Source organism: Dermacentor albipictus, chromosome 3 (genome assembly GCF_038994185.2).
Source record: "Dermacentor albipictus isolate Rhodes 1998 colony chromosome 3, USDA_Dalb.pri_finalv2, whole genome shotgun sequence".
NCBI classification, from domain to species: Eukaryota; Metazoa; Arthropoda; class Arachnida; order Ixodida; family Ixodidae; genus Dermacentor; species Dermacentor albipictus.
The window spans coordinates 112711734-112724878 of NC_091823.1; the positions used below are offsets into that span (position 1 = coordinate 112711734).

Genomic DNA, 13145 nt, shown 5'->3' on the forward strand with positions numbered 1-13145 from the left:
TTACACTCAGACAGAAATTGAATCTGATACACTTAGGAAAAAGCTCTGCCACACAGCATGGTGGAAACGTCTGGCGCCCAGATAACTAAAAAGGCATTAGGAGTGTGAATGCCGTAAACTTGAGCATGGTGGCACATTCCACCTCCCTGTTTAAAAAAAAGAAGCAGCCATCATAAGCGCACTCATTCTAAATTCTCGGGTGAGCAACCAGCACCACTATCCCAAGCCTTCTCTTTCAGCACTACTGTGCTCCACTCCCGAATGATTTACTTTGAACCTTTGTTCTAAGTTTGAACTTTTGTACAAATCGTAAAATTTGGTGCGCACCCGGCAAATACTAGCCATGCACACCAGCAAAGAAAACTTCAAACACCTTCTAACTTACTTTTACTGGCTGCCACTAGAAGTGGAGGGAAACAAGGCCAACACAATCTTGAGGGGTTGGGGAGGGGGATGCTTCGAATATAGGTCTCTGGTGAATCTCCACCCTATGTACATATAGTACAACAGGGTTTATACTGTATATATGGCATATGTAACGTCTATAAATTACTCTCCTGAGAAACTCTACAGCCGAAGCTTTGCCTTCTTTGTCACCCGGCCAAATGGATGCCTACGCCAGCATTTCCACAATGTCGCCTAGTTTCGGCACAAAGAAGTCTGGCAGTTCGTTGTGCTTCCCTTCGGACACCAGCTTGCGCACATCGTCCAGGTGGTGGATGCCAGAGCCCACAAGCAGTGTCTTCATGCCGGCTCGACAACCCATAAGGATGTCCGTGTTCAGCCTGCAGATACACCGATCATCTTGAGAACTGCATTCATTACCATAGTGTATGCCAACCAGACTACTTTTCCCTTAAAAGTGGTCCCATCGTCAAAATTTCAGCTATACATTCTTCAGGCTTTTTCTTTCTTTACTGGGTTATTTCAGTTTTCATGACATCACAGGCCAATGGCAGAATGCCAGGCACTAATTTCACCTTTGAACACAGGGTCATCTTGCTGCACATTTGACAAAGATCTCCGCAGCTAGAGTTTCTCAAATTTTCACCCGCTGCGGACACCTTTGACCTACTTACACGCTATTCAGCACCATCTCAAGCGTGTATAATAAAGTGAAACTTTCTTTGCCTCTTACTCCCATAGTGTGTAGACGGCTGTCCGTACAAGTAAACAAGTAAAACTGGGCCCATGCTGGGGACTGTGCAATCAAAGGTGATGACCCAGTGGGCTGATCCTGATAGGAGTGCACGGTATGAGTTCTCGACTGAGCATTATGGTTTGTAATGGGAGCTAATCTACCACTCGATATGGTTTGTAATGGGAGCTAATCCTGAAGGCAGTGCATTATCACAGAACCCACATGCCTCATAGCAAACCCCAGTAGAGGTAATTTAACAATAATTATTGTAACATCATGCAACCAGTGAAATGATTACATTGAGTGAAAAAATATGTATGAAGTTCTTATGCATTTAAATGTCAGATAGTTTCTTGAAAGCGCCATGAGTCCAAATTTGTCGGCTTGAATTATGTATGCACGTTAAACTGTACGCATCTCACAGCAAGTGGACAAAATCTGAGCATGTTCATGTGGTAGAAAATTTGTATTTTTTATATCACAGTTGAAGCTTACAGCCGTCTGGCAACACTGACGAGAGACAAAAGTAGGTGCGTTCTGTGTGGTTTCATTTTCGTATGTGTGCTTTAGCAGTCAGTGCGAGAATGTCAACAGGTGTTCGCCGGCACAAGGCAGCGACGACACCCTTGCTGCACTGTATGTTAGGTGCCAGAGTGTGCAGAGCAAGGCAAGTTTGGCACTGAGCGCATTTGGTTTGCAATTATTTCGGAGCAGACGACGCAGCAGTGGCCCCGCACTTCTTGACATCACACAAGCCATCCAAAATGGAGGTTGCTGTCAGTGGGAGAGGCCCATTGGCAAATTCGAGTTTCGTGCGGGCGTGTATAACCATACTGGCCCGTACTCTCAGCTGTAGTGATAAAATGAGAATAGTTGGACAACCGTGTCATGACCCTTTTAAATATATGAGGTTATAATGAATTTCATAGACGAATATTTTGAAGAAATGGAGATTGTGTGCTTATCACTCCTTTGTTTTCGCTACAATATTGCAACGAGATCGCATATTTTGATCTGCATCGCTCGACATCCCGCTTGGCATGTTCACTTGTCTGGCTTCTTTGAGAAAGAAAAGAAAGAAAAACGACAGTTGTCCAATTCGCCATGGGGGAGGCGCACTGTTACAGAGATGCATACCAGTTTGGCTGCGTGTCAACAACTATTAAAGTGCAGCTGAACCATCCAAGCAATAATGCCAAGCATTTTAATTAACGATGCAGACAAGAAAAAGCAATCTTGTGAAATTAGAGTGCTAGCAAAGCAGTGAAAGCACATACATTTTCTTTCTTAAGTTGTTAGAATAAAAATGCAGGTATCTGCAAATAACTCATGGTCTGGCATCAACATGAAATGCAATAAAGTCCGAATTCTAGCTAGTTAAATTAGGCAACATATTTACAGGAAGCAGCGCTAAGGACAGGAGGAGTAAGTGTGTGTGTTGGCATCTTGCACGTACCATCCTAAAGATGAAAAGTCATGCTTCATGCCGGAAGTCAAGGTGTTGATGTTGAGCATTAGTTCTGTTTCACACGTTTCATCTGAGTTAATGTGGACAGTGCGATTTATGACTGATAGGTGACCACAAATGCATAATCAAACAGTGTGCCTGCTCTTTCGGCAAACACCTGTGGCACATCTCTAGAGGGGTCCCCTCATATGCCTAAGCTCCTTAAGGTGTGCAAGGAATATTACTCTAAGGTTCTGCGCACACATTTCCATGTCATTGTAGAGTACGGTCGACTCTTCAAGAGAACACGAAATTGCATTCAAGCCAACATAACCAGAATATTTTATTCACTTCACTAGGAGTAAATACTTGAGATAATGAATTAGGTAAAAAAGTATTCATGGAAAATGTTTTTTCCAGGCCTTCACATCAAAATCATTTCCACAGGGTTGGCCAAATTTGAGAAGCCAGGACCACACTGGGAAAAATACTGTCCTAAATTAATTAATTACTGCTTATCAGACGAGTATGCATTGTAATTCATGTTATGTGACTGCATGTGCATTGAAAAGGGTTGTTGGCTCTGCCACTTCTAATAGGAAGCATACTTGAAGCTCATTTCCAATTTTGCTACTGAAATAAACAAGTGAATGTTTGTGTAAGTTTGCTCACACATTGAATTTCTCATGCACAGTATTGCCTCAGGCTTAGCTCAAACATATATATATTCGATTTCTTTAGTCCAGGCCGTTCATCAGGTAGCCACTGATTTGAGTGATAAAATTTTCGGAGTTAAAAGAAAAGATTTTTAGCAGGATGAAGAGAAATTAAATGCCGAACATGTGTTCCACATCCGCTGCCATGGCCATGAGGTGGCGTTGGCTAGCACTCTCAGGGTTAGGATTCGTACACAAATACCAAGAAAGTGGACGGGGGGGGGTGGGGGGGGGATACAGCTACTACCACAGTTCTTGGTAGAGCATTGCATGCATCATGTGAAGATTGTCGGTTCAGCTCCCACTGGCACCAATTGAAGTTGTCTCTTATTCAAGTTTCGTCTCCCCTTTCCTTAAGCTATGTTTCAAATAAAAAAAAAAAAACACGGTTAATTTTCCTCATGCTTTCCCTCTTCTAAAGGAATATGAGAAATACTGGAAGTAGGCTTTTACACATTATCAGGTTGCCCTACACAAGATGGCCGAACGCCCACACACAGTACCCTCGAGCAGATGTTAGGCTTGCATAGTATGTAGCACAGAAAGGATGGTTGCAAGAATAACAGCACCAGTTTGTGTGCTCCTGCTATATTTCAACATCCTGCTATATGGCAACATCCATTATCTTAATGCGAGTCGAACTACAAGTGCATAATTTTGCATAATTTTGCACATCCCCTGTCAATAACAAAAAGAATTGAGCCTCTTGTTTCCTCCCAATTATTCTCGTGCAATGGTGCAATGAGACCTACACATCAAAAAAGTGCACGGCTTTGGTGTATGTAGACATGCGCTTTATGAAGGAAAATATCATATGCACGACTCCTTGTATCTATATTGTGCTTCACTTGGACAACTGTGGTACTATTGAAGTCGAAATTTTACTGCACACAGAATTTTAGGAGGAAACAACATGCAGGTTTTATAAAACGAGTATGATGAACGCAGACCTAATAAGAAGCACAGCGGCAATCATACATAACTCAAAGGTTTCCAAGAAACCACAGTCAATAAACCTTTCACAAGAGTGTGCCTGGCCAATTTTTGTTTACAGCCGGCCAGCCAGTCCATAGGCAGTCTGCTACATTGTGGTGTTGAAAGCAGCCAAGAATTTGCAAGTACATGCAAAACACACTGTGCTGAGACCTTCATTTACTTGGCTGTTCTTTCGATTCCCTGCACTTGTAATTGAGCAGTGTAACCCCGTCCGCTTATCAGATTCAGCTGACAACACGTTAGTAACCGCCCTCCAAACTAAAAAAACATAAACAGTAATTAGAAAAGAAAACGAAAAGCTAACAGTCAATGGTTACGTTTTCACCACAGTTTACAGCAGCTGTGAAGATTGGCAGGCACACCCATTTTTAAGGCTCTGCTTGGCAAATGATAACAGTGAAAGTTGATCAGCAGCAAAGATTTGGCATGCTCGACAGAGCAGCCTAGCTAATGAGAGTTGCACTTGTAGGGACACTCAACTCTCTTGTGTACCCCACCGGTTGCCTTCCCTGCATGACACGCATGCAGCAGTGGGAGAAGGTATTGTAGTTATGCAGTTACGGCGGGAGACGGCGCAAGTGTTCCAATGGTAGCAAGTGTTCTGATGCGGGTGCAAGAGGAACTTGCTCGCTGCTCCTCTTCGATGGGACACCGCCAGACGCCTTGATCGGCGGCCAACATAAGTGAACATTTGCGCAGTAGCCTTGTTTAGTGAGTTGAACTTCCTCAATTCCTCAGTGGCTTCCAGTCGGGATTATTCCTTGTACTTATATTGGCTATCTGGCATTGTCACATAAAAGCAATAAATACCCTTTTTGTATGTTTGCACTCATCTGTGTCATTTCATTGGTTGCTAAGAGCACTTGAGATACTTTGTACAGTAGTATACTTAGTTCAGGCACACATACTGCCACCCATTTGAAAGTGTGCTCAAAGACCTTGTTGTTGCATGCATTGCTGAGAACTGATGGAATACACAGAAGTAAGCCACAGTGTTTTGCAGAAATATTACCTGTCACCAATCATGAGTGTTTTTGCAGGCACCAGGTCCGGGCAGCTGTACTTGATGCAATCGACCATGTGCTGCTCCGGTTTTCCGAGAACTAGGGGCTTACGCATAGCGGCCGTGGAGACTGCTGCTAGCATAGAGCCTGAGCCTGCGAAACACAAAAGATTTGAGTCAAAGTAATCGTACAAAGACTTTTCATTAATAAAAAGTGTTGAATAATGCTGCACCACAAGTCATAAATTATGACTATAACAAGTGATAAGTACTTAGTTACGAATGATTAGATAGGGAGCTGATGCAGATGGGCACCAACTAATCAACCATAACAGAAGCTATGATAAGTATAACTGTAAGAATCTGTAAATCGTTAATTTGTAGCGCAAGCCATCGTGGTTATATATCATAAAACATTAGCAATCATATAAATATTCAGGATAGGAAATACCAATCAAATACTTAAACTTGATATCAAAGTACTAATTTTCTTGTATTCAGTTATGACTATATATGTATAAGGCTACTGTGCCCATACTACTTCATGCTAGCCTTTGGGAGCCCATGCATGTAGTGGCAAACTAGTAGATGCTTTGAGTAGCCAGAACATAGCCAGAACGCTATTCCAGTAAGATTTTTTCGAAATTTTCGGTCCTCCATTTCTGGGAAGCGCAATGCGACACTGGAGGGTCCTTGATATGGCATCTCTAATCAAAGCTTTACTTCTCAAGATTACAGAGTACCAGAAAATGACAAATGCAACAAGAACTGAAGGAGCAGTCTTCAAGCTGTGCAGAGGATGGTTTCTCTTGTTAAAAGCAAAAAAAGAAAGCTTAAATCAGTTTCCTAATGTATTAAAAATAAACAAAAAACATTGTCATTGACCCTATGATTTAGAAAGGTATAATCAAAAGAGCCTCATACATTTTGCTGAACAGCTGAAAAGTGCAGACAGTCATTAGATTAATGTTATATACGTTGAAGAAACCATACATTGAAAGCATATACAAAAGCTGACACAACTACCTAATGCTTCCCTTTTTATAATATACTTTCACTTACAAAAGCATAATGTGTGGTACATACTGCATGCCTGCTTCTTCACCTTTGAACAGCACAAGAAAAAAATAGGACGTCGTTGGGGTGGGTGGGGGGGTGCAGAAAATCAATAATAATAATATATGGGGTTTTACATGCCAAAACCACTTTCTGATTATGAGGCACGCCGTAGTGGAGGACTCCGGAAATTTAGACCACCTGGGGTTCTTTAACGTGCACCTAAATCTAAGTACACGGGTGTTTTCGCATTTCGCCCCCATCGAAATGCGGCCGCCGTGGCCGGGATTCGATCCCGCGACCTCGTGCTCAGCAGCCTAACACCATAGCCACTGAGTAACCACGGCGGGTGTGCAGAAAATCAAGACAAGACAGTGCTTCTTTGCGTTGCAGTTTCACTGCTTCTTACTGTTCAAAATTGGGGAAAACAAAGCAGCCCAACCTTCAATGCCTCTGTATAATTGCATTTGTGTCGCAGCCCACTGGATTATCTTCATCTGTGCACTCGACTGTAGAAGACATCGCTTTTTTTTTTTTTTGTACAACATGGTTCCCCTGGAAGAGCTTACGCCCAACATGGAAGCCAACTGAAGCTGCATCAAAAGTAAATCGATTGACTGCACAGTAATAAAGAGATCAGCTATTTCCATGGTTAAGCTAAAAGGCGCTCTTGTTAATGTTTCACCGCAATGTCCCTGAAACGCAGGCATAACAATATTTTTTTAGTGCTGTATTGCACTTTTCTTGCTTTTCCGTCTTATTCTCCCATTTTCTTCAACAGATGTATAATGCAGCCATGCAACTTATGCTTTTGTAGGCTGTCTGTACTGTGCCCTGTGAATTCTTTCTTGTCCTTTTTATTTTATCTTCGTTATTGCATTGGGAAGTCGTACCTACGAGCCCAAGTTCTGATGCTACCACATCTATTCCCAGCAGTGGCAAAAGACAAAATATGTTGTTCAAGGCTTGCACTGAGGCTAGTTGTAATGCATTAGTGGATCGAAACAGCCCTACAAAGGTTTACAAGACGGTCGACAGGAGCACTTACACGAACGAGAAAGTGCTTTCTCGTTCACATACACTTCTTGTTGTGTGTCTCGTGAGCCAGTGAAGCATGGCTCCTTTGCACGCTTTCTGCCTGTTTCCTGCACGTACGGCAAGACAGCCTTGTGCTGCCGCCTTATGGATTTTGGCACATGCACTGACCTGGTACAACGATGTCCTTGTTGGAGCACGGGTACGTCTCGTCTGTGTTAGTGGCAAGGAAGAGGCAGTCCTTGTCTTTCAGGTAGGTCGCAGCCCTCATGCACTTGTAGAAGCTAATGTGCTCATCAAAGCCACAGACAACAGCCCTTACCTGCGCCAGAAACATGGGCACCTGCTGTTCAACAAAGGTCAAAATGACTGAAAGAAAGGCAGTTTGACAATACTTTGAATTCATTAAGCAATGTGACTGAATTATGGTATTTAATGTCCCAGAGCCAAGCAGGAGCTATGAGATATATCACAACTTGGTGGGGGTGAGGATCGCATTAACTTCGACCACCTCAATTTTCTCTTTTTTTAAATTTTACTTTGACTAAATTGGTTATAAATAAGTAGCACATACTAATAAAGCAACCTTGGCAAAGCTACAGGGCTGGCAATTATCTCATTTTTTTATCAACACCCTTTAAATGGCACTTGAGTGGATGTCTGATGAACAGCAGATATGATGCACATCCCGGACCATGGCCTTCGAGATCTTTAGCATGCTGTGGGTATCGCCACAACCCAGAGCTCGTGTCCAGGAGTCGCACTGGTTCTCAACATTCTGGGCTCTGTGTCATCAATGGCGAGGCATAACAGTGGCAATATTTTTTGTTAGGTTCAGCATTAAAAATGTGCATCTTTGGATCCAGTCCTATTTCAGCCGCAAAATTTTTCATGGAAGCTGCACCATGTCTGTACTGTCCGAAACTATGCAGTCCCAAATTTTGCTGCAGTTGGCCTTTGACATGCATTTAAAGCTCAGTGCAGGAGCATTTTTTGCATCCTGCTAACGTGAAACTGTGGCCACTACAGTGAGGAATCGAACCCAAGACCTTGTTCTCAGCATCAGGACGTGGTCACCACTGAACCACCGTAGTGGGTCCCAAGTAATGGGACAGTGACTAAGGGCCCCATATTGTGAAGCAATTACTGTCAGTAATACGCTCGGGCTCTTTTTAAAGCTGCTGTCATCCCATCCATTTAAAGCGTTATTAAACATCTGCACAGTTGCAAATGGGAGAATATTTAATAGTGCTGAGTAATTACCAAGGCATAGAGTCAGACGTGCTCGGGAGGGCCACACCCTCTCTACCATACCTTATTAATTAATTTATTTATTTAAGTTTACTTTACAGGCCCAAAGGGCATTGAGTAAGGGGTTTAGTTACTACAATGAAAGCACACGCACACTGATAAGAAACATGGTTACAAAGCAAGCGAACAAGAAAATGCAATGCAACAAAATAAATTACAAAATATAAAAGAAGATTCCAACACAAGAAAAAAAAACGAAAAAAAAATGCAGCACAAAGGACTGCATTTAAGAAATAAGCATTAAAAGAGCATTTGACTGCAAGTGAAGAAGGAAACGCAACACATTGCAAAATAAACAAAGTAACAACTTAAACAATGAAACCATGTTACGATGCTATTGCAAAAAATGTACCTCGAGCTTGTGGGAAAACATATTCAGGTCATTATCAGACTATATGACGGGGCCTGTTCCCCTCTCATGAGCAAATATTACCATCCTCTGGAGAGTGAAGTGAATCTAGGTTAAGAATGATGGCCATTGCAACAGTGATGGCATGTACGGCGAATTACAGATTAATTGGCTAAATTTTCAAATTAGCCTATTCACCATTTCTATTTTCTTTTTCGAGGTACATAGATACACACATACAAATTATGACCAGCCAACGTATACATAGCAGGCCCCACATGTATTTTAATTTCTCTTCTGTATAAGCAAGAATAATTAAGGCCGACCCCTGATCTTTGCTGGGCCAGATGACGACTCACTATGTTCTAAAGATTGCTATATAAGACTAGGGGCAGCTTTAGCTGTTCTTTTTCAGGAATGACTTTCAACCTATATTCAGGCTTATACAGCATTTTTAATAGTAACAGTTAATCTTCATTATGCTTGCCTTGGCTTCATTGTCTGTTGGCTTCATGTGGTTGTAACAGAAAATCGAACCCCTCGGTTCTGATTCACTTCACTTGGTGCTCTTCACGTGGCTGTTTTTGTCAAAATTAACAGGGCTATGCGGAAGTAGAGGGCCTTATGAGAACAGTAAAGCACTACAATTGATATAACCATAGCTGCATCTTGGTTAGCCTCTCCTGAGAGAAATAGTTATAAAAACAGCAGGTACCTATATTTGGTAAAGTCTATCCTTAAACCAGAAATTACCATGAGTAACAAAGAAACAAATGATTAACGTTGGACTAAGTGTTCATTCACCTCTTAACTATTTGACAAGCCCGAGCTGTACTCATCCTAGCTGTTTGTACCAATATCGCCAAAGAGGAGTCGTTTTCGTCCAGGCCGCAGCATCTTCTGCTTTGCTTGTCACAGGCAAGCCGCACTCATCAGCTCAGATCAGGTAGTGCATCTGAGTTTTGACACTAAAGCATATTCTTTGCTGCTTTCAATTTCTTTTGTTACAATCTATTCAGATAATTATGCTAAAATATGCAAATATATTTCCAGGGTTCTGTGTGCCAAAATAATAAGATATGATTATCAGTTTCTCTATAGTGGGGGACTCAGGATATAACGTGAAATAATCTGCTGGAATGCGAAAAATAAAAAGTAAATGTACAATTTTCTACAAGATAAATGCGGAATTACAAGGTTGAAAAAAAAAACAGGCTACACAAAAGTGGCACAGCACACGGCTTACAAATGCTCTCTTTAATTGAGAGCATTACAACACCCTTGCTTCTTTTTTTTTTGTCACAAGCAATCACGCTGCAATATGTGCCATACACGAGCAGGTGCTAATAACCCAGGTCTTTCCTGTCCAGCAGAAGGAACATGCAGCTGCAGCCCCTTCAGAAAAACCATAAACATGTTTTGCAAGATACTTCACAACACCCTCGCAAAAATTACTGCAAAACAAATTTGCTATCTTACGCCGGGCTCCATCTTCACCTCTTCCACACAAAACTTCAGCCAGTCTGGACCAGTGGTCTCTGGCTGAAAACAGAAGCAAAATGAACTGCATTGACATAGCAAAATATTAATTTCAGCTGTCAAACTGTCATATGACACTAAATACAATATCAAATTAGCCTCTTTCAGGCAAGACAGGTGAGAATCCACAGTAATGCTGGTAGAATTTGTGAGTTATGTCATGTGGAGACGATATATACGTACAATGTTTGAACATTGCATGATTTTCATATATGTAATGTGGTCTTGCTTTCAAAGGCAGCTATTTATTGACAAATTCAATACAACTGCGAGATTTATTGAAAGTTATCTTAGCATAAAAAAATACTGTATACAAGCCTTCAAGCTATATCTCAGTGGTCAATGATGGCAGTCACACCTCACCTGCTGACTAGAGAACAGTTTTAAGTGGGTCTTCCATTTAACAATGAAACACTAAAATATATATCACAACTACACAAAAAGTGGGGCCATACATATAACTGTCCTGGTATTTTGTTTCCTGTCATATTTACAAGGCGAGCCTTACTGGGCTAATCATAATACATATAAGCCACATAACACACTGCAATATAGGCAGCTGCTATGGATGCATTGCAGAGGCACATTGCCATCACAGATACTGTGAAACTTGCAATTCCCAAAATTGCTTTGTGACAAATCTCAGCCTTCGTATAAAGCATCTCTAGGTTTTTCAGGTAGCAAAACCTATATGTGTGCTAGCATAGGCATCACCACAAGTTTTAGAAATCAGTTCAACATATTTCTTTTTGCTGCGAAATGCTCCTGTAGGTGGACAGATACTCTCAGGCTTGGTCTGTACAGTTGGATAGAACCAGCTGAAAGCAGCTCAAAGTGTCAATTAGATAATGCATTCCCTTTCTGCTCAAATGGAAGTAACATTTTGTTACAGTAAGAGAACATCTAGTGCACAAAACACACACACACACACACACACACACACACACACACACACACACACACACACACACACACACACACACACACACACATATATATATATATATATATATATATATATATATATATATATATATATATATATATATATATATATATATATATATATATATATATATATATATGATGTTACGCTGAAGTGAAGGAAGTTGAATTGGACTATAGAGAAAGACGAAGTCTGGCAGTTGCCTGAACGCCATATCCATCATTTGTAAATATACGTTATTTTATACTCGTGGACCATATTTGATATTTATTCGCGGTTCATCATTGGGGTTTCGATCCTGACCATTAAAATTGCATGGCTAGGGCTATAGGGGACTTATATTGGCAATTACTGAAAGCAAACGCACAATTACAGCGAGACCTCTGATGAAACATAAGAAATTCAGGAGTCCTATATTATTTCAATTTATGTCGTTTATATTCAATTTTCTGCACTGGCTGCTTGATGCACAACCGGCATCAAGAGCAGCGCAAGTAATCAAAAATTTTATAATGCACTCATATGTCAGACGAAAGTAGAGATTAACGATATGTACGTACGCCGATGGGCAGGGCCGTAAATCCCGCTTCAGTGAGTTCATCGTAAAGACCAGAGGAGCCAACGAGATAAATTTTTCCGGTGAAATTCACGTGCTTCAGGTAAAGCACTATGCAGTACGGCGCCGTAATTATTTCGTCCTGTCGGAAAAAACCAAGCACATATATATACCATTCGAAATTCGTACTGAGCAAAGTGCGGCGAAACTTTCAGCGCCTTACAAGGCTCGCCTCGAACTTCAACTGATGCATCTTGCTGAGGTACCCGTGCCGCGACTTTGAGCTGTTGTTTGTCACGTAGCGCACTTTTTTACCCTGCACAGGAAACAATCAGCGCGAGCTGTCACAGGAACTCGCCGTGCACGTACGGCCCGAGACTTACAAGTTTTCGAAGCAAAGATAGCGCTTCTGACGAGCCAGGGATGGGATTATTTGCCCGCCACAAGACGCCTGTAAAAAAACAGAGCGGGAGACAAACATGTTCATCCTGATGAATGAAACCTCTTTCGAAATTGCTGCCGGAAAAGGACGACCAGCGAAACCTCAAGGACACGGGCGATGTTTCGTTAGCAAGCTTCGCGAACCGCGATTCTTGCCGGCACAAGTGTTTGAGAAGAGGTGTTCCAGCCACCTACCATCGCAATCCACGAGCACATACGTAACTGAATTGATCAATTCATTCTTCAGAATTTCTTTCGTAAGCAGACGACAGCGACCCAAATCAGCCATTTTTGTTGTGACGCGTGCTCACGTGACAATAGTGACGTATTCGACTCCTCACAATGGCAATACGAATGCCATCAGAACGTAACTGCCACATGAGGCGCCCAGAGAGGGCAGCTTAGAAACCTGCCATGAGCAACTACTTAAGAGGACAAAACGAAATCAGGAAAGAAACAATTTATGATGACTCAAAGGGACGCTCAATACTTTTCGAAGCGAGATCAAGGGAGGTATTTTGTAAGCGTCCACCTACTGGACTTCTCCATTTTGTGCTACTTTTTGTGGTTCCTGCTAAAGCGCAGCCCAGCCAATCAGCACTTCAACGG

At 41.8% G+C, this 13145-nt stretch overlaps 1 protein-coding gene across 1 annotated transcript; it reads right to left on the reverse strand.

The window, feature by feature from the left end:
• Nucleotides 1-368: 368 nt before the first annotated feature.
• On the reverse strand, nt 369-12870 carry LOC135908481 (glycerol-3-phosphate phosphatase-like). The gene is made up of 8 exons (XM_065440279.1): nt 12732-12870; nt 12479-12546; nt 12319-12411; nt 12100-12237; nt 10534-10596; nt 7566-7716; nt 5313-5457; nt 369-785 (listed from the first exon to the last, which is right to left on the reverse strand). Exons 1-8 carry the CDS (start codon nt 12823-12825, stop codon nt 614-616), a joined length of 924 nt encoding a protein of 307 aa, XP_065296351.1. The 5' UTR covers nt 12826-12870; the 3' UTR covers nt 369-613.
• Between the last annotated feature and the right edge of the window lie 275 nt (nt 12871-13145).